Raw genomic sequence first — 26,458 nt, forward strand, 5'->3', positions numbered from 1 at the left:
TGGAGCAAGATCTGGAGAATTCAAGCCATCCCAAGAATTAGACTTTTCATTTGGAAAATAGTGCAAAAAGTTCTCCCAACGTCGGCTAGATTAGGTGCTCACAATACGGAAATCGACCCGATTTGCCAACTATGTAACAATCAAGCGCCAGAAACGGAGGTTCATTTCTTCTGCGAGTGTCCTTTTGCAAGAGCCGTTTGGTTTGGTCTATCCCTACATAATATAATCCTTAGATACCCTCCCAACACCGCTATTGATTGGGTTAAGTGGTGGATTATGGAAGCTGATTTGAGACAATTTCAGGTAAAAATATCTACCACACTTTGGTTCATTTGGAAATACAGATGTTCGGTAGTTTTTGAGAAAATCCACCCAAACCCAGCCAATTTAATAGGACAAATAAATAGTTTCTTAAATTCCTCACCGTCGAATACCCTTCAAAGCAATAAGAAGAATCAAAAGAAAATATCAATCAACAATTCTTGGTCCAACCTAAATTCAGATTGGATAATCTTCATTGATGCTTCTTATAAGAAAGAGGATTCATCGATGGGATACGCTTTCATCCTATATTATGCTGATGAAGAGACTTTCATGCATCTTTCTGCGGGTTCGGAGTGGGCAATGTCAGCTTTCCACGCAGAAGCAAAAGCCTTGCTAAAGGCAGTTACATGGTTAAGAGAAAATATTTTATCAAGTGCGGTCATTGTAACTGACTGCAAAGCTTTGGCAGACAACTTAAACACGGTTATTACAGAATCTTCGTGATCGGCAGAAAATACCTTACAGGAAATAAGGATAATATTGGGCGATTTACCTCAAGCTAAAGTGAAATTTATAAAGAGAAAGAACAACAATGCAGCGGACTACATCGCTAAGGAGGCAAGGATTAAAAGGCTACAACACATGTCAGAAAACCTATACCAAAAAGTTCATAAATCTAGCATAGATTCTAATTCTTTTGATAAAAATGATTTTGTAAACCTACTGTACTACATTTGCTAGCTTTAATATACGATCTTTCCCATCAAAAAAAAAAAAATCCTAATCAATAGTCGATTAAAATATTCAACTTAGTTGACCCAAGTCTACATAGAACAATATACAACTAATCAGAGATTATCCTTTCAGATTAGCCTAATTGATACACGCAAACACATCCCAAGTGTTTGCAAACAAAAGCATATACTTTTGTACTCCACTCTTAATAAAAAAAAGAAAAATTTATTTTGGGTCTGAGAAAAACCAAAATAAAGTAGAGAGAAATAATCAACGATCATGCCAGAGGAGAAAACGAGTATGGATTATGTAATGGAAGCAGCTTCTGGTGCACACTTCTCTGGTTTACGTGTAGATGGTCTTCTTCGTTCTTCTTCTTCTTTGTCTTCTCCAACATCAACTTCTTCTCCACCTCCTTCTTCTTCATTATCGTCAACCATTACCGACTCTTCAAAGCAACCCTTTGTAATTGGTAAGTTATATCATACTTTTAAATCAATTTAAACAAAACCCTAGTTTCAATTTTTGTGTGGGTTCTGATTTTTACTGATAATTTTTTTTTTCTTGTTTTGGGAATTTTTCTTTGAATAGGAGTTTCAGGAGGTACTGCTTCTGGGAAAACTACAGTTTGTGATTTGATTATTCAACAACTTCATGATCATCGTGTTGTACTTGTTAATCAGGTAAAACTGATTATAAATTGAGCTTCAATTTCGAATGTAGTGTAGGTGTTTAATAAAATTACTGAAAAGATATTTTGCGCTTCTTTATTGGATAGGATTCATTTTATCGGGGTTTGACGGCTGAAGAATCTGAACATGTACATGAGTATAACTTCGATCATCCTGGTAATACATCACTGAAACTTAACAAATGTTGTTGTCGGACGATTACATTTTGATAAGACTTGGTAGTATCTGTTTATGTTGTTAACTCATTTAGTAGTTTATGTGCAGATGCATTTGATACTGAACAACTACTTGAGTGTGTTGGCAAACTGAAATGTGGCCAATCTGTTCATGTACCAATATATGATTTTAAGAACCATCGTCGATGTTCTGAGAGTTTCCGACAGGTATTTTATTTTTAACTTGATTGCTCGTCGTCTGGAAATTCTCTTATCCTTGGTGCACTCCAGTTGATTTGAGCTGTGGATGTGATGACCAGTCTTTCACGTATGTTAACTGTCTTATTCATACCCTAGGAAGATGTAAATCTTTGCGTGTGTAGACCACAAGTTTTTATAGAACTACATTGAGATAGTATTCTCTCTCATCTAGTTCATTCTGTAATGAATCATGCTCTACAGAAATAATGTTTTTTATGTTACTTACGAAGACAATCATTTTTCAGGTAAATGCATCTGATGTAATTATTTTGGAGGGGATATTGGTATTCCATGATCAGCGTGTCCGTAACTTGATGAATATGAAAATTTTCGTTGACACAGGTAAGTTTGCTCCTTGAGTCCATTTTCCAACATCATGACCTGTTATACTTAGGACACCTTTGTTATCTGTTAAAACAAATACTTAACCAAACTACGCTGTTGTTCTTCCCTGACTTCCCCATGCAACACATATTTGAGTTCTTAATTAGGTTTCCTAGGATAACTTGTGTCTGTTTTGAGACGTTTCCGATTCCATGCAACCCAGCTTGTGTTGTATAGCACAGTTATTTTTTCCATGTATCATATCAATCATTTCTGCTTGTCTCATGTTTGAGTCTTTATATGGTCAAATATTAGTACCCTTGCTATATGGTCTTTTCTGCATGTCTCATGTTTGAGTCTTAATATATTCATACATGGGTATCCTTGCTATGTTGTAAATTTGTAATGTCATTTAAGTGCAGTTTTCACCGTTTATTGTCTCGTGTACAACCCTTGTTTACCATACTGATTAATCTGTGATTGTTCAACCTAGATGCTGATGTCAGGCTTGCTCGAAGAATAAGGCGTGACACTGTTGAGAGAGGAAGAGATGTAAACTCTGTTCTTGAACAGGCAAGTGCCAATTGTACTAGTTTAGATTTCTTCTTAATCTTTTGTACCTTCTCAAGATTTTCTGTTTGATACGCGATGTGAAATTTCATTGTTCTTTTCTACCAAATATGGTATTTGCTCCAAATATCTCGATTACACAGGTGGATAATCTTATTTGCAGTTATCACTACCAAGGTTACATTTTTTTTTTTTTGATTAGTTAACTCACTCCCGATTTTCACCACCGTTTCTTCATGGGTGTTTTATACATGCCGCATATTAGTGTTGTCCTTCTATTTTCCCCACTCTGCTTTATTTTTTGTTGTTTTTAGTTGTCGTGCACAAAATACTAAACTCCTGCATGACGGCTAACATCCGACTGCTCCTTAATCTTTATCTCTGATACCTTATTGTGTAAGAAATTTCATTTTTGACTGTGCAGTATTCAAAGTTTGTCAAGCCTGCTTTTGATGATTTTGTTCTACCGTCGAAGAAATATGCAGATGTGATCATACCGCGAGGAGGTGATAATCATGTTGCAGTTGATCTGATTGTGCAACATATCCACACAAAGCTTGGTCAGCATGATCTATGCAAAATATATCCAAACGTATATGTCATTCAATCAACATTCCAGGTACCGTTCATCTTGTTCAGCACTGCTCGTTTATTTGTAGGATTTTGGTTCCGAGATGGAAACATATAGGCATATATTCTTTAGCATTCAAAATTCCAAATTGATCATGTTGTTTTAATCAGTCAGTGTGCACCTTGGGATAAATGACCAAGAAAATTGGAAAGACAAGATGCACTTTTGGTCTCTATGATTCTAGAGTGTGCATTCAATAGGAGATCTTGGATCGAATCAATATTGATGCATTAGTCACTTGTTAAAGCAGATGTGCTGACATGCACTTTTAACCATTGATATATAAATTGGAATGACCTTGGATGCTTATCCGGCATGATTTTAAACAACAATTGCGAGAAGTTTTCAGTTCTTTGTTCAGAATCATCACAATAGTCGCATTTGTACTTACATGCTGCAAGCCCTGATTACAGATAAGAGGGATGCATACGCTTATTCGGGATAGGGAGATATCAAAGCACGACTTCGTCTTTTATTCAGACCGGCTTATTCGTCTGGTAATTTCACAAAACTACTAATTTGAAGTTAATGCTTTACATGGTTCCCTGCCTTGGATAAATATATCAGTTTACTTGATTGTTTGTATTGATCAGTGAGTACTATCTCAGGTTGTTGAGCATGGGCTTGGTCATTTGCCTTTCACAGAAAAGCAAGTAGTTACTCCTACAGGTATTTGCTTAAAGAAAAGGTTGAAATTCAGATACCCATTTTTTCAATCAGTATACCTCATAGCTCATAGGATATGTGTAGTATGAGAGGATAATTTTTGAAAATGTTGAAGCATTATTCTCTTTTGACTCCATGATCTGCAATATTCTCTACTCTATGAACTCCACTGCAAGTTCTGAATCGTGTTATTTCTTTAACCAGGATCTGTATATACGGGGGTTGACTTTTGTAAGAAATTGTGTGGAGTATCCATTGTTCGAAGGTAATTTCATGAGTCATCTGTTCTTGATGAGATTACCAATGAAGTATAACATAGCTTGCATTAGCTATAACTCCACTATGTCATCAGATCTTAACTAAAGTCTTTGTCTGCTTTGTTTCAGCGGTGAAAGCATGGAAAATGCATTACGTGCATGTTGCAAAGGTATCAAAATTGGAAAGATACTGATACACCGTGATGGGGACAATGGGCAGCAGGTATCCCTCTTTTAAAAATCTATAGTGCTTCCCGTACTAATATATTCTCCCTTGAAAATTCTTCTCACGGTACATTTCATGTTGAATACTGCAAGCAGCTCATATACGAGAAGCTACCCAAAGATATTTCGGAAAGGCATGTTCTGCTTCTGGACCCGGTTCTTGCTACAGGTAACTTTTCTGTATATGAATCAAGATTTGAACAAATCCACACCGTAACTCGTGATGGCATGAAATTTGTAGACTTAACTGTCTCCACACACAGTGGGTTCTAATTGCTAGCCTAAACTACTCTTCAGCATTGAAGTTGGATATTGTTTGCACTTGTCAAATTGATTGTTAACCTTCTCTGTAATATCTCTCAAGGTAACTCTGCTAATCAAGCAATTGAGCTTCTAATACGAAAAGGAGTCCCAGAGTCCCACATAATCTTCTTAAACCTCATATCTGTAAGTACTTCATCTTCCACCTTTTGTTTGTCAAGTGTTTGTATCTTGGTCACTCTTTGCGTCCTTTAATCTCCATGTGATTTTGTTTTTTTCCTGACTTCAGGCACCTGAGGGAATTCATTGTGTCTGCAAACGATTCCCGGCCTTAAAGATTGTCACCTCAGAGATCGATGAGGCATTAAATGATGAGTTCAGGGTTATACCAGGATTGGGAGAGTTTGGTGATCGATACTTTGGCACAGACGATTGATTGAGTGAGATGTACCTTTTAGTGCTTAAAATTTGAAAATTGATTATTGGGAGAGATTGAATAACACTTTCTTAATCCAAATCTCCATCAAAGAAGGTTGTTTTGGTGCATCTTTAAAAATAAATGAATGCAAAATATTCAGATTCCTTTCGTTGTGTGGAGTGTACTGAAAAGTTAAATTAAAAGAGGTTTGTTTGAGAAGTATATCTCTCCCTCTCTCTATATATATATATTGAATATTAATCATATACCTCTCTTCCATCAACAGTAACAGAGGTGTTTTCTTTTACCAGCTAGCTTTAAACTTCTCTATGATCCCCGGTAATGTAATCTTCCTCGAAACCTGGTCTCAACAACAAATCCTTAAGTTTGAACCTGTTTTCTCTCTCACTACCTTCCCAATCTGCTTCCGTTACAGTTTTAATCGCTTATCTGCTTGCGTTACAGTTTTAATAGCTTATCTGCTTCCATTACAATTTTAATCGCTTTACAGCCACTTTCCTTCGTGAACCATCCCAGTTGTTGAATCCAACCATTTTTGACAATCCCACTACCTTTCTATTCTTTCTTTGTAGCCCTCGGGTAATGCTTCTTCACTCGTAATGGTGGCTTTAATGCAAGTAAAAGATGGCATATTTGTTAATTCAAAACCCAGAAGTAGCTCTTGAAATTGCTCCCTTTTCTTCTAATGACACAAAAAATAATAGAATGAGTTTCGAATTTGTTCAACCACATATCTCATTTTTCCGTATTGTTTCTGCACAACATCCATGAAAGCACCTTCAAGTTCCATACATACACGATCTAAAACCAAGTGCATCAGCGTTCTTGTAAGATAATGTGGGACGCTCATGAAATGAAATTCTACCGTAATCACGGTATGTAATGAAACTCATCATTTTAGCTTGATGAAGATGGAGTCTAATTGATGATCCTGGGAAACCCGGTGGTTGCTGCATCCTGTCTTAGCCTAACATGGAAAAGCAGCACGAATTCATGAAAATCTTCAAGTTATGGTATTGGTACGTACGTTGATGCTTGCTGGAAGTAAGAGATACGAAGCAGATGTCATGCTAATGTTACAGTAAAGGCAAGCTTTAATGCCGAGTTCTTTGGAGCCAATGAGTAAAATCGTAAAACACGTAATCTGGTTCAAGTTCACGAAGAGCAGACTCAACTTGAGGCCTGGTGAGATCCATGGCAGTCATTAGGAGATGGTGTAAAGCAAGTGGAACATTTGAAGTGGCTTCAGAACCAGGTGGAAGACCTTTGACGGCGGGGACAGTAAGTGGGATAAATTTGATCTGATCCGGGTAAAAATTGAAGGGTTCTAACTTTGGTTGTGTATTGGTAGGTAAGGAGAAACTAACTCAGTGACCAAATGCAAACCATGGGTACATAGCAATGTGTAAGCTCCTTTTATCTCCCATCATGTCTTAATCTAAAGATATACCCGATGAAATATTATTTCACGACGGAGATCAAAGGAGCTTACACATCGCTACGGGAGAAATAATTAGAAAGATTGGCACACCATACGCCAATTTTACTGTGCTGTAATTCGGATGAGAAGTTTAAATCTCCTTTTAGGTTTGACAATTTTATCTTAAGGCATCCTAATTTTCTAAATAGTCTTAAAATTTGGTGGATGAATTTAAACTTTTCTGGTAACCCAAGTTACATTTTTGCAAAGAAATTACAAGCTTGAAAATTCTTTATTAAGAATGGGCAGAAATCCACTTTTGGTAATTTACAATCTCAAATTGATAATTTAGAGCTTACAACTTATGTGCTGGATAGTTTAGAGGAGATCAATTAATACTCTTTCTGATGATGATATTATAGCTAGGGCTAAAGTTCAACATGCTTCTCTTTCTTTGAAGTTCAACATCTAGGGTTAGCCCAGTTGGCCAGGAGGAGTCTGATGCTGAAGTAGGAGGTCTGCAGTTCGAGTCTCCGCTCAAATATTGGAGATTTCGTGTAATTACTACTAATTTTATTATGGGGAAGGGGGTCGGGTTTGCTCTACCGAGGGGAAGGCTCGGTGGCTACGCTGCCAGGGGGCAGGACGGGTCTATGCCTAGTTTCAAAAAAAAGAAAAATCTTTTAAATATAAGTTGAATAACATAAATTGTCTGATAATTGGTGGCAATATGTGTTATGACAAGAAAATGATTTCTAAGGAAACTACTTCCTAGTATTTCTTTTGAAGAATGTATAAGTCTGGAAAACTCTTTTTCTGAAGTCGAAGTTAAGCAGGTGATTGATCAGTTTGGTGCTCGGGATCAGATGGCTTTACGATGGAAATCTATAAGTATGCATGGGACATTGTCAAGTCCGATTCAATGCTTGTTGTTAGAGAGTTTGAGAGAACCAGAATGCTTGATTGGAGGTTAAACTATACCAATATTACTTTGATTCCTAAATATAGTGGGGGAGTTTCTCTTCATACATTTGGATATCGAGATATAATTTATCTTGGAAATTGAACAAAGCATATCAACCTGTGGTTTTCTTCACACATTATCTACAAAAAAAATGGTGAGATTGTCATCAACAAGTATACTCAAGTAACAGTATAACGTACCTCTTCTTAACGAATTACCAACTTCGATACTCAATAAAATTATTTTACAAAATTGGAAATTATGCGTCGAATAAATTATTTATAAGCCAAGATTTTGCTGAAGTACCCATCAGGGGAAGTATCATTATAAAAGATAACTTATCAGACTTAACATGTTGTACTCTTTTTACTTCGGGAAGGTTTTGTCCCTCTGGATTTTTCTTCTCAAGGTTTTCATGAAGCAACATATGCGTGTTCAACACTATTCTAAATCTTACATATTTTAGGGATTTATTCTCTGAGTTTTCTAAAGATATTATAGTTATTAAGTACAGATTGGTCATCATGGGAAGTGTTATAAACACATATTACACTTGGGATACCTGGGATAAACTTATTATGCCTACGTTTCTTTATTAAGGTGCCTTTGTTTCTAACCATTGTTCTACACATCAATAATAAAAAATTTCATCTCTTTCTCTTTATCTCCTCTCTCTTTATCTTTATAACACTTTTCATATTGATATATGCACATGAGTGTTGTTTCGCTATAATTAACTCATATTTCCAAATTTGAAACAGTTAGACGACGAGAATAATTCGACATGTGTTATGTGGAGGATTAAGGGAATTCACCTAAGGGTAAGGTTTGAAAAACGGTCATGAGAAATATTTGTGCGGTCATTTTAGTACTCGAGGTCATGTGTCGTGAGTCGTGACCAAAATAGTTAATATCATGTACCGGCTAGTGCAGGTGAAGTCCACCTAGACAAAAATAATATATGAGTTATATTCGAATTCAAATAAACACAAGTAACATTGTAATATTACAATTTGCACATTTAAATATTATGTTACTCAAAAGTTTTAATGTGGGGTATTTACAATGGGCAGTGACTAAATACAACCTAGATTTTGACTAAATCTAATCCTCATTGAAAAATACAAATAATGATAAACCATAAATAACGTGGGTAGTGAAAACCCGTCACCAATTCATCTTCTCAGTAGAAAAAGTCAAACATAACAAATGTTATTCTTTTGTCCAGATCTTCCACTTTAATATATTCAATTAAATAATATTTTCTTCCACTTTAATATATTCAATTAAATTCCAAAACCAAAAATGTTAATCTTAAATCTCAAAACCTAAGAATTATACCATAATATTTGATATTACTGATTGATGTAATTATATTAATTTTATGGTGATCATATTTGTTGATTCCAACTACTACTTACTGATGGGACTGTATTTACACGAATGATTCAAGAAAGGGCTCTAAGATCTAGATCAAAAACAGAGACTAAAAAAGGGTTTAACGATCTTATTATAATTTTTGTATTACTTTGATATAGAGATTAATTGACCTGTGAAATCAAAAGACCAATCGCAAAGAAAGTATCTTGCTAACAAACTCAATCACATCGCGAAAACGCTTTCACACGAGAGAACCCTATTTTCCTAAAAACTTCCTCTTCTGATTTCGTCGGCTCTGATGGTATCTGTTACATGGATAATTAGGGGTACTGCTAAGATCTAAGATTTTGATTCGATACAAATGAAGATTTGATTTTTTTTATTTGAAGATTTGCTTGAGGATTCACAAAAGAGAAAAGGGGTTCCGGTATTCTGAAAATTTCGGCGGTTCAGAAAAAAGAAGTTTTAGAAAGATTTGTTTTTCCTCTATTCTTCTCGATCTCATGGCCTTCTTCTGATTTCAGCCACCAAAGTCAGGTATTGTTCCTCATCAATTTTCAATATTGGGTCTTTTAATTAGGTTTCTCAGAAGATCTGATTTTTTAATCTGCTATTAGAACCTTAGAGTATTCAATATTGACATTTGGAAGAATCACTGGTAAATCCCCCACAAATGGTTGTTTGCTTTCCCTGTTTCCAAGCCTACCTTTGCATATTCCTCTTGCACACTGGTTTATCATTTCTTTGTTAAGAATTTCTAATTTTCTTTTAGTCAGTTGGGTTCCCAATTCAATCTTCTTCCTATAAATACTCTTGATGATGAAGTTTGTTGTTATACCTGAGTTGTGCGTCTCATACCAGTTTATCCCTGTAAAACCCCAATTTCAATACCTAGCTATCATTCAACTTCTTGTAGCTTTTCAGTTGTTCATCAGTGTATCATCATGTATGCAGTCTGGCATGGTGATGTTTCCCAGCTAACAAATCAATTACAACAATCCCTGAATCTGAGTAATGGGAGACACTTCAACCTTAATGAAGTCATACCTACTAGCTACCAAAACACTCATTTGCTCTGGACTAACTGTCTGATAGGAGTTTTTACTGAGCCAGTAGAAAGGAACTGTTGGGATATAAAAAATGCATTGTTGTTTCAATGGGAGATCCATGGGGGGATTTCTGTGAGAAAAGCTAGTGAGTGGGTTTACCTTATTAGGTTTCAACATGATTATGATATGCATAGAGTCTTAAATCTAGATACTAGAAGAGTATTTGGATATATTTTTAGCATCAAAAAATGGGAAGCTTCTGATGATTTGAAGAATTGATGTCCAACAGTGGAGATGTTCTTTATTGCAGTCAAAAATATTATTCCAGCTCAAGTAACAAGTGACAACATTAGAAGATATTTGGCTAGCATGGAGAGATACTTTCCTTCTCTTATCCAGTGAGACAATCAAATGGAAGTCTCTTAATCACAGTGAGAGCAAGTATAAGGTTCAGATAGAGGATAAAGTTTAGTGTAAAAGCTGAAAATGAATTGGGAAATGGCAACACTGTGTTCTTTCAGTTTCATAATTTTCCTGTTAATTTCTGTGATTTTTGTTAGCTGATTGGTCATAAAACCCAAGATTGCATGAAATACCACATGGCTCTACACCAAGCTGAAATTCAGCAAGCTCAGGCCGATGAAGTCCTAATTTCCATGCAGCAAGAACAGATGCAGCCTGTGATGGTGCAGGATGGCATGGAGTTTTCAGATGACAGTCTTGGTAATTCATCCCCTGATCGTGCTGCTTCTAAGGTAACTTACACTGACTATATTAATCCAATTGACAGTGAAATTGATAACAATACATTTTATGGATCGCGAAATATTTCTGCTTCTATTGAGTTTCCTGCATCCAACTGGTTTAATGGATCTACAAGTAATGATATGGAAAATAACACTAATAAGGACTCTTATATGTGGAAGCTCATACCAAAAAGAGACAGACCCAGTAATCCTTTTAATTTTGTTTCTGGCCTATGGGGTGAAGCTAACACATCCCAGCATACTTCTAGCCTGAACAACACTGCATATGCTAGAAACTGGGGCTTGATGCAAAACTACTTTCATTGGGATTGTCCATTGCCAGCACCTAAGAAACCAAGAATCTATGACATTGATTTGAATCTTTCGCTGGGAATTGCTAGTCATGCAGAAGCAAGAAGTAGAGATTATTGAACCAGAAAGGTATTTCAAGGAATACACTCGCCAATGGTTTAACGGTGAATTCTCATCAAACCCAACTGGTGGTCAAGATGATAATACTCAAGGTGATAAATAAGAAGACAATGCCAGATAGTTCTAAATCTCTTGAAAAGAAGCTACCCTGTTAATCTGTTATATCCATGTAACAAGCCATCAGAGCCTATGAGCTCATTTTCCTGTTGTTGATGGTGTTTTTTAGCTTAGGGTTAAAATCGTAAAACCTTGCATCTGACGTCACTCTGCAAGGAAACGGTGTCGTGAGTGCTAACCTCTCCACCAGCATATTTATTGAGACATTCAATATATTTACACGAAATTTATCCAGACTGGTGAATGTAGCAACCATCCCAAACACTCTGTAAATTTCGGCACCTCTCCAATACAAGACTCACTGAGTACTTTCCTGTGCTATGTTTCCCGGAAGAACCCTTAATATCGGTATGGCATGACGGATTTGTGTTCACTCGCAGCGGAATAGCATGAACCTCCAAGTACCAAAGTTAAGGCCATCGCACAAAGTGCTCAGACGGAAAGCACACTACATTCTGTAGATAAGGATTTTTGTGACAACATACAAAATCCAGCCAATTATTGTGATAACTCACAAAAACCTCATAAACCCAACTAATTTGCAAAGTTAGGGTTTCGCGCCCCGCGCAGTATACTAGACCCCGTTGGTCGAAAAATTATGCTTAGCCCAACTAGGCGATTAAATCCGCCACATCACACTGGAAGTGTGGCCACGCCCTAGCTTGCCGGCCCCACTTCCCATCGACCAATCATGTCGCTTTAAATCTGCCACACTCACACAGAAGTGTAGCCACGCCCATGCTTGGCCGACCCTCTTACATTAACCAATCATGTTGCTTCAAACTCGCCACAGTGTTGAAAAGGAGGAAACCATGCCAGATGGTCGCAAAGCCAATTAGCTTCCCAAAACCCGCGCCAAACGCGCATGCCAGGTGCACATGCCAATCTGCATGCCTAACTTGCCAAACGCGCATGCTAGGCGCACATGCCAATCGGCATGCCTAACTTGCCAAACGCGCATGCCATGCGCACATGCCAATCGGCATGCTAAACATGCCAAGCAACATGTCAAACTCGCCGAACGCGCATGCCAGGCGCACATACCAATCGGCATGCCAAACACGCCAAGCAGTATGCCAAATGCGCATGCCAGGCGCACATGCCAAACGACATGCCTAACTTGCCAAACGCGCATGCCAGACGCACATTCCAAGCAGCATGCCAAACTCGCCAAACGCACATGCCAATCAGCATGCCTAACTTGCCAAACGCGCATGCCAGGCGCACATGCCATATATGCTAATTAGAGTTTCGGCATGCTAAACCCTAATTTAGACAAAGTTTCCAGGCGCCGACAGAAGGTAGCCATAATCAACGGCTATCATTCCTCATGAGATGCAATCTCAGCCGTCCAAGTTCGCCACCGAGCTGATAGACTTGTGGCAACTTTCAGGCGACCAGCCGCGTAAAACTAATGGTCATGGCTACGCCAGGGTCCACTTGCACCATCGTGCCACTGGCATGCACGAGCCATGCCAGCCATGCCGCATTGCCACTAGCGTGCACCAAAAACGCCACTGCACCATCTTCAGGCGCCAACATAAGGTAGCCATAATCAACGGCTACCCTTCCTCCCGAGATGCAATCTCAGCCATCCAAATTCGCCACCGAGTTGGCAGGCTCGTGGCAAGTTTCAGGCGACTATCCAAGACAATCCTAATAGCATCACATGCTATTTTCCTAGGACAGGCCTCTCGACTTTAACTTGCCACACGTAGCAAAGTGCTACATGTTTTCCACGAAAACACTCGAGACGTCAGAACATGTCACAAACTGGGGGATACTCATCAGGGTATTGGTCTGGCGGTTTACAGCGTGCGGCATGCAATATGCCCGTTACAAGAAAGTGTCATAAAGCGAGGTGGTTAGTAATGGCAAGAAGTAATGGTGAAACGTATCCTTCATTATGGAAACATCAATTCCAGGCATTACCCGTTACTCTTTTCTTCCACCACTTAACCGTTTCCACTTCCTACGAGACCAGGGTACGTTTTATTGCGACTTGTATAAATAGGTCTCACCTATTCCCACCAGATAACAAGTTTTGTTCAGGAGAAGAATACAACATCCATAAATCATCTGATAGCTTTTCATTCAGCTAGCCAGTTCAATTTTCTGATACAAGTCACGAAACACCCACACTTCCAGAATCAACTATTCTGGTCTCAACACTTTCTTCGCTTCCCTCCCTAAGACCAACCCTTCTCCTTCACTTTGTGACCGAAGCAAGCATGGAACGGTCATTTCTTGGTTTAGGCCAGTATTATACAAATTGATCTCTCGAATCAAAAGTACTCCCGTGCAGTACATTGTTTAGGGTTTAGACTTGTTTCTCATCCACACACGAAATTACCAAAAACAGCAGAAACTGTTTTCACCCACAAACAATTGGCGACCACATTGGGAGATTAATCTCTCGCTTACAATATCAATTTCCAATTCCGAGTTTCATTCTTCAACCCAGACATCAATATGGTAGAAGCAAACGATCTGCGCGGGGTTCAATGGCTCAGTTGTCAGTTATTACACGATGAGGAATGACTGAGGACTTCTCACAGTCACAACGGCGTCGCCCATAAAATTCAGACTTACGCCCGGAAGATCCATTTTGTTGGGAGACCCTAAAAGCGAGTAATTCTTGTTAGACAAAGTACATAATCTACTACTTCAAGTTTTCACGTTGATAATAGAAATCGATAGTCGTGTTACCCCAAAAATTCATCTTATACTTTCTATCGTCATACAACATTCACAATTCCATGACTCTCATGGAATATTCATGCTACTAACAGTCATGATCAAAACGACATTATTCTAAAATTCATTCCAAAGAATAATCCAAAACCCTCATAGGTAACAATTATCTATCAATCCAAAAATATCAAACCATAAACCAGGCGTTTCGTTTGCCTTTCAAAAAGAAAACCTAAGCAAAAGAAGTCCAGAAGACATAAGATATTCAAGGAAAATCATTAAACAATGGCTTGCTCTTCTTAGAGAAATCCTCCTTCGCGCTTTGGAGAGCCGCCCGTTTCAGCTTCAATTTTTTGGAAAACCTTTCGATTTACGCTTCATGTTGATTGATCACATCCGCGGAGGGGCCGTCGGTTTCCTCAGCCTGCAACTTTTGGATCTCGATGAAACCCCCAACAAACCAGGGGTGTTGAACTCAAAGTTTATGCACATGTCCCGGTGGAACTTCCAGCTCGAGATTACATCCTCGAAAATGGTATGGCCAGTCACATTGGACATGTCATCAATCGAAGATAAGGCTTCTTACACGCGCCTGACTAGCGCGAACTGGATAGTGATCTTTTTGGTTGTGGCGATATGTCTGTACCTTTCCAATATCTTAGTGTATAATTTCGCATATTTTCCTTGCACACTGAAGCCTCCAATCAGCACATGATCTGGAAAAGGAACCAAATATGGAGGAGCAAAAATGGCTCCCGCAACTGAATCTGTGACCGACAGAGGATTCCTGACTACAATTGCGCCAACGGTCGCCTAAGTAATTTACACCATCTGGGTTGCAACGACGTCTTCAATCTCCATTTCCAAATCACCAACAGGCGCGGCTTCCACGGTTGAGGTCGAAGCTACATCTTCACCGTCACGAGTCTCCACCTCAGTGACATCTTCAGAACCAACTCCTCCCAGCGATATTACAGTTTAGTTTTGTTTCAAAAAAAAAGGAGAAGAATGCAGAAACTTACCGACTCATTCGCGGACTTGCTGGAGGAAGACTCAGCGCTACTTTCAGAAGTACTTCCATCATCACCACTGGATCCCGAACATTCCTCTTCTCCTGACTCTTCTTCATCTTCAGAAAACTTAGACGCTGATTTCTGACCGTGCGCGAGTCTGGCAAAGGGGTTCATGTTGTCAAGACCCTGAGTTGTGAAAGAAAAGAAGAAAAGATGTTCAGCGACGAAACAAAAGATTTGTGTGAACCAGTCAAATCAAGAAGGAGCCATGCATACCCGTATGTTGGAAGAACTGAAAGTCACGAGAGATGACGAATCCGACTGAAAACCACCCGCACGGTTTTTAGACCTTCGCTCCTTTTCATGGGGATTGTCCACATCCGAGCTGGGAGATTTCCGCTTAGCCGTAGGAAGCTCCCTCAACAATGTATGTTTCGCTAAAATCGCAGGGGAAGGCTTGCCACGGGGATCTTTCACCACCTCATTCACAAATCCATGAAGGGAGAGAAACTCATCCTGCCAGAACACATTGTATTTGGATGTCGTCGATGGACTTCGTTTTGAGAGGGCTTTTACCCGGCGCAAGAACACTGGCATCAAGAACAGCTGACAACAATTCTTTCGGAGCCTCCGAATGACGAAGAAATGAGACTCCTTGGTCAAAACCCATATACCGAGCAGACCTGTCAATATTATAAGGAACCGCCTCATAAGATCCCCTGAAGAAAGATGGCACATGTCCAGGTGTACAGCTTCGTATGAATATGATTTCTCCAACGCTCATATTCTCTTCAGCAGAAAACAAAGTCATATTTGGGACAACAACAAAAGTGTTCGGCTGAAATATGGATGCATGGACCGGATCCCAAGGACGAAAGCTAACTGCATACGCATTGTCGAGGAATTCGATGAGATTCGACCCGGAGTTTGGACGCTTATTCAACCAGCGGAGTATCCTGAAACCGCCATGGGAGTCAGGAAATGAAGCCAGCGGCTTAGGAGCATAATTTTTGAAATGCTCCCACAACCACATTTGAAGAAAAGTGATGTGTACATACGAGTCTACTTTTATATGACCATTAGAAGCATACATGTCCGCGGTCAAGTGATCCAGATGGTTGTACAAAGATCCAAGAAACAAGCCGCCGATGGGGAGGATAAAACCTTTCGCCGATTTGATAGCCAGTTTGATAAGCTCCTGTCTTATCTCCTTCTTGCCAGAGCCATCATCAAGAATATCTCTAGATAACCACAAAGCCAAAAATGCAGCGACATGGAGCGTACCGTTCATCTGATTCGGCTCTGAGTCTTTCGAGAACCATTTAGACACCCACCAGCTATAGAAGCACTTCGTTTCGTAATTTTTCCGAACAAACCCTGCCGACTTGGCAACGAGAGTGGCACGCATTTCCTCTTCCTCATCAGACAAAGTAATGTCAATGTTCCCTGTTATTGGAAGATTCAGCAGGACGGCTACACTCTCTAAAGAAATAGTCATTTCACCCCACCTGCATGTGGCCGTATGAGTATCTGGACACCATCTGGAGATAAAAGTGACCAAGCCCACGATGTCCTTCCTGATTTGAAGTGTTGCAGAATCCATGACCGCGTTGATGATTTGCGCCCTGGTCAGACTGTCTCTTACGCAGTCTTGACTTATCATGAACTGCATCCATTCATCAAAAGAACGCAATGGGCTCTGACAAGCCATGAAGTCAATAGGAGAAGCAGGTACTCATTTTTTTGAAGACAGAATCGTATCACGCGCCCTGGCCGAACTAATGGGCGTCTCCTCCATTTTCTGAACCGCTCAGAAGGATAGCCACATATTTGGGATGGTTTCTTTTAACTGTGGCAGATTGTGTAAAGAATTCGTCATCCGTGTTGGGCTTCGAGTTGCTAACGTTTTTCGACATAGCGACAGGACTATTCTCAGGCGACATCCCTAACAAAATTTTCTTATACTGCTTTCACTTTCAAAGTAACTACAACGGAGCAAAACGAAGAAAAGTTACTACCAAAAAAAAAGGTGCATGAAGACTACTTATCACCGGCGGAGAATCTATTTTGGTCGCAAGCCAATTTATTTTGGTCACAAGCCATAGCACAGGTAGCCAAAAGGGACACGCATAGACAAAAGAGTGAGGACTGATACTCCCTTCAACAAGCCATGTTTTGCCGCGGAAACGTGCCCCTAGCCAAAACCGTGTCTCGCAGCAGGAAGTATGCTTTCGACCAAAGGGAGAGTGTGTCCCACCATGGAAATTGTGCGACGACCGCAAAAGGAAAAGGAAACCCTAAGGCTAGGTTTTCATAGGAGAAGAACTAATGGCGGCCACCCATCCGTGCGCGCCTACTTTGCATAACAATTGGCTTCCTTACCATCAATGTGGCGGCTAATATTACTACGATACTGCTAGCAGAGAAGAATCATTCATACACGAGTATTTCTACGGGTTTATGGAGGATATGCTTATGGCTATGGTTTACAACAACACAGAAGAGCAAACAAAAGAAGAAACGTTGATAAACATACCTAAAATACGCTCGCCTACTTTTGTTGCTGCTCTCTCCGCCGATCCAAGCCTTTGCCGCTAGCACCAAGATGTGAAAACAAAGTAAACAATACGAAATTAAGGAAGATAGGTAACGCCTTTTATAGGCATGGTGTTTTGGAGTTCGACTATAGAAAGGTTTCTATTTTGGGACACGCACGAAATAAGGTAGCTCGGCCCGCGGTGTTGACATTCCATTGCTAATCTCCACGTCCAAGCCAACACTACACCAACGCCCCATGGATCCATCTCTACCACTCCTAGCCTACGCCATCTCTACCCACTCCAAGTTAGTTGCGCCATCCACCATGCAACAGATGCAGCCAAACCAATAGTACCACGCCAGCGCCAGCAGTCCGCGTTCAAGCCTCGTGCCAAAGGTCCGCGTCCAAGCCAGCAACCATCTCGGCCATTCCGCGTCCAAGCCAGCGGCACCATCTCCGTAAGGCCAAGCTAGCCGCACCACTCCACGGATATCCCAAGGTAGTCGCGCCATCCGCCATGCCAAGCTAGCAGCGCCAACCTAGCCATTCAAAGCAGTGCCATCTCCACCAGCCAAGGAAGCGCCATCCTGGCCGTTCAAATCAGCGTCATCTCCATATGTTCCGTAACCTATCCAGCTAGCATTCACCAATTCTCGAACCAAATTATTGTACCATCTCTGCCAATCAGTAGGCGAAGTTTCAGCGCCAACTTTTCCGCTCTTGACAAGTGCCATATGCAGCCCCAACCAACTCCCACCGCGTCCTAACCAATGCCTTAGCCAGCAGCGGCGTGAACCATTCCCTAACCAGTAGCCAAAGACGCCGCATTGGTGCCAACATCCCACGGCTAAGACGAATTTATGCAAAAGACTCCAACACAAGGATCACTGATTCCTCATGCCTTCCACCAAAGGTTAGTTGAATTTCCTTGGAAATCTCTTCACGTCTTGCTCTTTCGATTTTACTCTTGTCTGTCACCATCTCATGCTTACCCCGCAACAATGCCACTGTTACGTGTTAAGCAGGGGACTTGATGTTGATGGTGGTTTTTAGCTTAGGTTTAAAATCGTACAACCTTGCATCTGACGTCAATCTGCAAGGAAATGGTGCCGTGAGTGCCAACCTCTCCACCAGCATATTTATTGAGCCATTCAATATAATTACACGAAATTTATCCAGACTGGCGAATGTAGCAACCATCCCAAACACTCTGTAAATTTTGGCGCCTCGCCAATACAAGACTCACTGAGTACTTTCATGTGCTATGTTCCCCGACAGAACCCTTAATATCGGTATGGCATGATGGATTTGTGTTCACTCGCAGCGGAGTCGCATGAACCTCCAAGTACCAAAGTTAAGGCCATCGCACGAAGTGCTCAGACAGAAAGCACACTGCATTCTGTAAATAAGGATTTTTGTGGCAGCATACAAAATCCAGCCAATTATTGTGATAACTCACAAAAAACTCATAAACCCGACTAATTTGCAAAATTAGGGTTTCGCTACCCGCGCAGTACACTAGACCCCGTTGGTCGAAAAACTATGCTTAGCCAAACTAGGCGATTAAATCCGCCACAACACACTGGAATTGTGGCCACGCCCTAGCTTGCCGACCCCACTTCCCATCGACCAATCAGGACGCTTTATATCCGCCACACTCACACAGAAGTGTAGCCACGCCCATGCTTGGCCGACCCTCTTACATTAACCAATCAGGTTGCTTCAAACTCGCCACAGTGTTGAAAAGGAGGAAACCACGCCAGATGGTCGCAAAGCCAATGGCTTCCCAAAACCCGCGCCAAACGCGCATGCCAGGCGCACATGCCAATCGGCATGCCAAACAAGACAAGCAGCATGCCAAACTCGCAAAACGTGCATGCTATGCACACATTCCAATCGGCATGCCTAACTTGCCAAACGCGCATGCCAGGCGCACATGCCAATCGGCATGCTAAACATGCCAAGCAGCATGCCAAACTCGCCGAATGCGCATGTCAGGCGCACATGCCAAACACGCCAAGCAGCATGCCAAACTCTCCAAATGCGCACATGCCCAACGGCTTGCCTAACTTGCCAAACGTGCATGCCATGCGCACATGCCAATCAGAATGCCAAACATGCCAAGCAGCATGCCAAACTCGCCAAACGCGCATGCTAGGAGCACATGCCAATCGGCATTCCTAACTTACCAAACGCGCATGCCAGGCGCACATGTCGAACGGCATGCCAAACTTGCCAAAACGCGCATGCCAAGCGCACATGCCAAACGGCATGCCATATATGCTAATTAGGGTTTCGGCATGCTAAAACCTAATTTAGACAAAATTGCCAGACGCCGATAGAAGGTAGCCATAATCAACTGCTATCCTTCCTTATGAGATGCAATCTCAGCCATCCAAGTTCGCCACCGAGCTGACAGACTTGTGGCAACTTTCAGGCGACCAGCCGCCTAAAACTAATGGCCATGGCTACGCAAGGGTCCACTTGCATCATCGTGCCACTGGCATGCACGAGCCATGCCAGCCATGCCGAATTGCCACTAGCGTGCACCAAAAACGCCACTCCGTCATCTTCAGGCGCCAAAATAAGGTAGCCATAATCAACGGCTACCCTTCCTCCTGAGATGCAATCTCAGCTATCCAAATTCGCCACCGAGTTGGCAGGCTCGTGGCAACTTTCAGGCGACTATCCAAGACAAGACTAATAGCATCACATGCTATTTTCCTACGATAGGCCTCTCGACTTTAACTTGCCACACGTAGCAAAGTGCTACATGTTTTCCACGAAAACACTCGAGAATCAGAACATGTCACAAACTGGGGGATACTCATCAAGGTATTGGTCTGGAGGTTTATAACGTGCAGCGTACACAAGAAAGTGTCATAAAGCGAGGCGGTTAGTAATGGAAAGAAGTAATGGTGAAACGTATCCTTCATTATGGAAACATCAATTCCAGGCGTTACCCGTTACTCTTTTCTTCCACCACTCAACCGTTTTCACTTCCTACGAGACCAGGGTACGTTTTATTGCGAATTGTATAAATAGGTCTCACCTATTTTCACCAGACAACAAGTTTTGGTCAGGAGAAGAATACAACATCCAGAAATCATCTGATAGCTTTTCATTCAGCTAGCTTTTCATTCAGCTAGCCAGTTCAATTTTCTGATACAAGTCACGAAACACCCACACTTCCAGAATCAACTATTCTGGTCTCAACACTTTCTTCGCTTCCCTCCCTAAGTCCAACCCTTCTCCTTCACTTTGTGACCGAAGCAAGCCTGAAATGGCCATTTCTTGGTTTAGGCTAGTATTGTACAGATTGATCTCTCGAATCAAAAGTACTCTCGTGCAGTACATTGTTTAGGGTTTAGACTCATTTCTTATCCACACACGAAATTACCAAAAACAACAGAAACCGTTTTCACCCACAAACACCTGTATTTTTGCTTTTGGCTTTACTGTTTTTTGCTTTCTATTGTAATAGCTGTAGTTAAGTTCTGTTTTTAGTACTTTTCTGTACTTTGTTTCTTCCCTGTAATCCTCCTAGTTGTTATTTCTTGTAAAATTTAGTATTTTCTTTCCCTTTGTTAGTTTCCATTGCCCTAAATCTTTTGCTTTTCTATCCTCTGTTCAGAGCTTCCATATAAGACTTCTCTTATGCTTATTGTCTTATCCTATATACTCTTTTTTTGGGTTTCCTTTTTACTTACTTGTGCCTGTTTTTTACTTGAGTCCATGTTCTTCTAGGCTTGCATAAGGCTTGTTATGTCCCCTCTCTTTTGTGAGCTTTCTCCTGCTCTTTAATCTGGTGAAGTTTTTTTTATGCTATCTTATTGCTTCTAACACTAGTTTTCAGGTGCAATTCCTTTCTCTTCTGGATTGAGTAATTTATCTTGGTGGTCTCTGAGCTGTTTTTTTTTTGTCCTGGGCTTGAGCGGTTTTCTTTTCTCCCTCCCCTGTGTGGCTTTTTGTGTTTCTCTCCATGCCTTTTTGAGTCCTCTGGTGTTGTTCATTTTTTATTGTCCTTCTTTTTGGTAGTCTCTCCTAATAAACATTTTTATGAGTCCATTCCTTTTCCTCTAGGGTTTTCTCTTTTCCCTCTTATTGTTTTGTGTCTTCCCTACTGGTTGTTTTCTTCGCTTATCCAATGAAACTTCTTTCTTGGAATGTCCAAGGAATAGGGACTCCTATTACTAAGGACTATCTTAATCACCTTTGCCATTTCTACAAGCCAGATATTATTTTTTTATCTAAGACAAAGGCCACATTCGATAGAATGAACCTTTTGTTGAAAAAATCCGATTTTCATGATTGGTTCATAGTCCCGTCGGTGGGGATAGCTAAGGGGTTGGTGATAGATTGGCATAATAATGTATAGCTAAATCTAATCTCAGCTTATTTAAATGTTTGCCATTTTGAATCAACAATCGGAGACAAAGAAATAGAAATTACATGTGTCTATGGCACCGTGGAAGCAGATTATAAAGTAGATCAATGGTCTTATATTCAGGATTTAGCGAGACAAGTACAAAAACCTTGGGTCCTAATTGGAGATTTGAATATAATATTGGACTCGGGTGGGAAATAATACGAGCTCAAGCAGTAAATCCTTCGTCAGGCAGATAATAGACGCGTTGGGGCTACAAGATGCAGGTTACGAAGGAACGCCTTTCACTTGGTCAAATAACAGAACCGGAGATGCTAATATATACGAAAGGATCGATAGAGCTTTAATATCTTATCAGTGGATTCAGTTATTCCCGGACACAAAGGTAAGTCACCTAACCAGAGTTGGCTCTGACCACACCCCTATCCTTTTCGATTCCAATCCAGAAACAAAAAGACTTCTTAAACCGTTTAGATGCATTAGGTCTTGGCTCTCCCATCCCTCTTTATCTACTGTGGTAGAAGCGTCTTGGATTCTTCACTCACCCAATTCTTCAGGAAAAAATTTCACTTCAAGTCTAAAAGCTCTTTCGTTGGATTTAGCCCAGTGGAACTCAGATGTTTTCGGTAATATCCATAAAAATATAAAAAACCTCAATATGAAAATAGATAACATTCATAGATCCGGAAACATCTCCTCCAAGATAGATATCCTCAAAAATCTCCAAGTTGAGCTAGGAAAATGGTACGAAATTAAAAATGACTACTACCATCAACTCTCTAGAGAGATAAAATTTTCAAAGAATACGATCAAAATACTGAATATTTTCATGCCTCTGCTTCAAATAGGAAGAAAATCAATGCAATTCATTCGCTCAGAGAACCTTCAGGGCTCTGGATTTCTGACTGAGACCAAATAAATTCTCTCTTAATCAATCACTTCTCCCAAATCGGAACTCCCAAATGAAGAACTACAATACTACACCAACAACAGCCATTTTGTGGCGCTTATAAACGTTGCGCAAAATTGTGCAACGACAATAAAAGTTGGTAAAACGGCGTTGCGTTTTGATATGCAACGTATAACATGCGTCACACAAATTAATTTGTACAACTTTTATAACGGTTCACAACCGTTGCACCTTTTCTTATTTGTGCAGCATATAATTTAGTTTTTGAAACGGATATTATTTACAGAATAACACTTTTGTGGGTCCCATGGTGTATTCTGTCAACGTTTTATTTATTTGGTGGCAGTTAAATCCGTTGCTCACTTCAGGTGACCTTTGCAACGGATAATTTTCCTACCTTTATATCCGTTGCACAATAATTTTCAGGTTAAAAAAAAGTTACTGTCGACACAAATTCCGGCAGATTTCTGCTCCTGAATTACAATCGATCAAGAACAATTATTGATTATCACAATCCATCAAGAACGATTCATACATCAACAAAGTAGCTAAGCTAGATAGATGAACCATAAACCCATTCAGATTAAACAACTTGTGCAAAATCCAAAATGTTGTAAACACAAGTTCTGAATTTGAAACTACGAAAACCCTAACCCACTGTTGTTACATTCTGAGAAGCTTTGCGCAGGCACATTTCCTTGAATCGATACAAACTCCTTTGCAGTTGTATCCAAGCAGGGGCCGAGTGAACGAAAGATGAATTCAGGGTGATTTTCTCGTTGAAGCACACGAAAGATGAAAACGGCTAATGCATCAAGAGTGAACGAATTTAAGTCACTTCCTGCAAAATGGAAAATTTACATTTCATATATCAACCAACTCATCCGGGGAAAGGGAACTACTAATTACTATGATCTGTCAATTAGTTAAGATGGAAGTAGAATCGTAAATGACAGAGTTAAGAACCTTCAGAATCAGGAACAACTGGAACTGCAGACGTTCTTGTGCTTACCAGTTGGTTATCTTAAGAGATATTACCCGCCTTGTCTCGGGAGAGGTTAGCTGGCGAAAAAATTCTGGATTCTACATCATTTCTCGCAACTGAGGACTGGAATCAAGCAGGCCTCGCAGTTGGGGATTGAGTCCCAACACCTAACAAGCAAAAGGTAGCGTTAAAATATGAGAAAAAGTTACATGTTCAATAATAGATCAATTACAACCTGCCTGGCATATTTGATAAACTAATACTTGATTCATGTACTGATGGTTAGAGAGAATGCTTTGCATTATCTGGCCAACAGCTGGATTCTGCAGAAGTTGATTCATTTGGGAAGGATCTTGTGCGCCATTAAGCATCCGTTCCATATCTGGAGGTAGTCCAAACCCACCTAAGCCAGTAATATTCGGTGTCCTAGCATCACCAGCAGGATTTGGCCTTGCTGTAGTGTTTGTTGGCACACCCCCTGCAACTGAATTCATTTATCCTTGAGATAATCTTCGAAAAACTATGAAATTATAAACTTCTGAATTAATGCTGCTCGTGATAAAGCAAAGCAGTCTCACGATATGTTAACAAACCAGTATCTCTTACAATTGGATTTCACAGTTATATTATTCAACATAAACACGTTGATGCCCAGAGTCAAATCGCCCTTGGGCTAGAAAGAGTACTGTACAGATCTTACCTACGTAAACACTGCTGTTCAATAAGGATACCAGTCCTATACTAAGGCGGGGGACTTGCACTACTAATTAAAACATCCAATTCATGGATAGTTGGATACCCAGATAAACCCAAAATTAGTTCTGAACTCTTAATAAAAATAAACCCCAAATAGAACACAATTGTCATCAGCATAAAAATTAAAAAAATGAACTTAATTAGACCATAACAAATACTAACTTTGGTAAGATAAACCCAAATTTCACAACCAAAGTATTTGTACAAACCCACGGAGTAAGTTGAAGACAGGGGAGGAAGAGATTGCCGGAAATTGCAGAGATATATAGAAAAGTATGCGCATTATAATCCACCACTATGGGTCATTAGTATAACATCACTTCGACAAAGTCAGCATACATATAATAAGCATGTACTGGCCATAACTCAGAAAAATGACACACAATTAATAAACATTTAATTATGACTTTTCATATGTGTACTTCCTACAAGGGAGTATAGCAACTATCTTACCCTAAATCCTTACCTGACCTTACATTCTTTAGTTATTTATTATCTGATGTCACCTTAATCATCTCCACAAATTACAGAAGCAGACCTATATTTAACTTTTAACATAAAGGAAAACGACTAGAAATGCCTAACTACGATACACAACAGCACTTTCGGAAAACAGGCATACTCATAGTCTATTTACCGTAGTGACACACTCAATCTTATTTAGGATTTTATTTTGTCGATCTAGGGCCTATAATTTAGCAGAAGGAATTCCTATTAACCAACACTTCTTACAGACCATCTTATCGTTTGGGTATTTCATCGAACATCTGATTATCATTCCTTTGGTATAACTACTATAACCTATTGATTGTATTACTCAGATTCATTATCAATAGAAAGGGGTTTAAATCTTACCTCCAATGGCAACTAAAAACTCAATCCAAATCTATCTAACGCCAAGCTCACCAATCAATCAACTCCCACTTACCTTAACTCTTCAAATCTATGAAGCAAAATTTCAAATTTCATCAAACCCAAGATATACAAAAGAAAAGGGTTTCTTTAACTCAATAATTAAGGTAAACTGCTGAATAGAAACAAACCCAATTCGTAAAAAGTACATATTACAAACCCAATTCATAAAAAGTACATATTACAAAATAAAGAACGCCAAAATCAAAAATCCGTAACTCATTCACAGAGTTGGGTCAAAATTAAAAAAAAAAACTCCAAAAGATTTCGGATAAAAATAAAATTAACAAGCAGTAGTAGTAGCTGAACGATTATACCTGATTATAATCCACAAAATTCTGCTAATAATCCTATTGAATTATGATTTAATGTTAGATTCAGGGAAAAAATTGATGTTCTAAAATTAGGGTTTAGGAAGATTTCAACTATTGAATCGATTACAAGATGTTTAGAACATGGGTTTTGATTTGTTGAAACGTTTTTCTCTTCTCTAATTCTAAAATCTAAGCAGATTTGATGAAGAAAAAGAAAAGTTTTTCTCTTCTCTCGGCCGAAGATATAAGAGTTATCGAATGAAAATAGAAAGAGAGAGAGTTCGGAGAGATGTGTGAAATAAATACGGGGGATATTACGAAAAAATTAATAAATCAGAAAATTAATTAATAAATAAACTA

At 39.8% G+C, this 26,458-nt stretch overlaps 2 protein-coding genes, 1 long non-coding RNA gene and 1 pseudogene across 4 annotated transcripts; 2 read left to right on the forward strand and 2 right to left on the reverse strand.

The window, feature by feature from the left end:
- Positions 1–1,278: 1,278 nt before the first annotated feature.
- Positions 1,279–5,681, forward strand: LOC113276593 (uridine kinase-like protein 1, chloroplastic). Its single transcript, XM_026526212.1, has 14 exons — positions 1,279–1,471; positions 1,591–1,682; positions 1,778–1,847; positions 1,956–2,074; positions 2,353–2,449; positions 2,925–3,004; positions 3,426–3,620; positions 4,046–4,129; positions 4,241–4,301; positions 4,503–4,563; positions 4,685–4,778; positions 4,877–4,949; positions 5,145–5,227; positions 5,331–5,681. Exons 1-14 carry the CDS (start codon positions 1,279–1,281, stop codon positions 5,475–5,477), a joined length of 1,449 nt encoding a protein of 482 aa, XP_026381997.1. The 3' UTR covers positions 5,478–5,681.
- Positions 5,682–5,918: 237 nt separating this feature from the next.
- On the reverse strand, positions 5,919–6,910 carry LOC113273145 (annotated as a pseudogene).
- A 2,260-nt stretch (positions 6,911–9,170) lies between these two features.
- On the forward strand, positions 9,171–11,801 carry LOC113276594. Of its 2 annotated transcripts, none has more exons than XM_026526213.1 (2): positions 9,171–9,781; positions 10,583–11,801. In XM_026526213.1, exon 2 carries the CDS (start codon positions 10,881–10,883, stop codon positions 11,469–11,471), a length of 591 nt encoding a protein of 196 aa, XP_026381998.1. In that variant the 5' UTR covers positions 9,171–9,781; positions 10,583–10,880; the 3' UTR covers positions 11,472–11,801. The 2 variants fall into 2 exon arrangements, with proteins under 2 accessions (XP_026381998.1, XP_026381999.1); XM_026526214.1 differs by having other exon boundaries at positions 10,604–11,801.
- An 11,833-nt stretch (positions 11,802–23,634) lies between these two features.
- LOC113274272 lies at positions 23,635–26,342 on the reverse strand. Its single transcript, XR_003322917.1, has 4 exons — positions 26,102–26,342; positions 24,380–24,600; positions 24,144–24,283; positions 23,635–23,972 (listed from the first exon to the last, which is right to left on the reverse strand). It is a non-coding gene; the product is annotated as an uncharacterized LOC113274272 (long non-coding RNA).
- Positions 26,343–26,458: the final 116 nt, after the last annotated feature.

This window comes from Papaver somniferum, chromosome 4 (assembly GCF_003573695.1).
Source record: "Papaver somniferum cultivar HN1 chromosome 4, ASM357369v1, whole genome shotgun sequence".
NCBI classification, from domain to species: Eukaryota; Viridiplantae; Streptophyta; class Magnoliopsida; order Ranunculales; family Papaveraceae; genus Papaver; species Papaver somniferum.

What these genes read in the sequence shown, in the direction of transcription:
- LOC113276593 (XM_026526212.1), top strand. Translation starts at nt 1,279, where the DNA reads ATGCCAGAGGAGAAAACGAGTATGGATTATGTAATGGAAGCAGCTTCT. An exon ending in GGAGTATCCATTGTTCGAAG is followed by an intron (nt 4,564 to 4,684) that starts GTAATTTCATGA and finishes GCTTTGTTTCAG; the next exon opens with CGGTGAAAGCATGGAAAATG. An exon ending in ATGGGGACAATGGGCAGCAG is followed by an intron (nt 4,779 to 4,876) that starts GTATCCCTCTTT and finishes TACTGCAAGCAG; the next exon opens with CTCATATACGAGAAGCTACC.
- LOC113276594 (XM_026526213.1), top strand. Translation starts at nt 10,881, where the DNA reads ATGAAATACCACATGGCTCTACACCAAGCTGAAATTCAGCAAGCTCAG.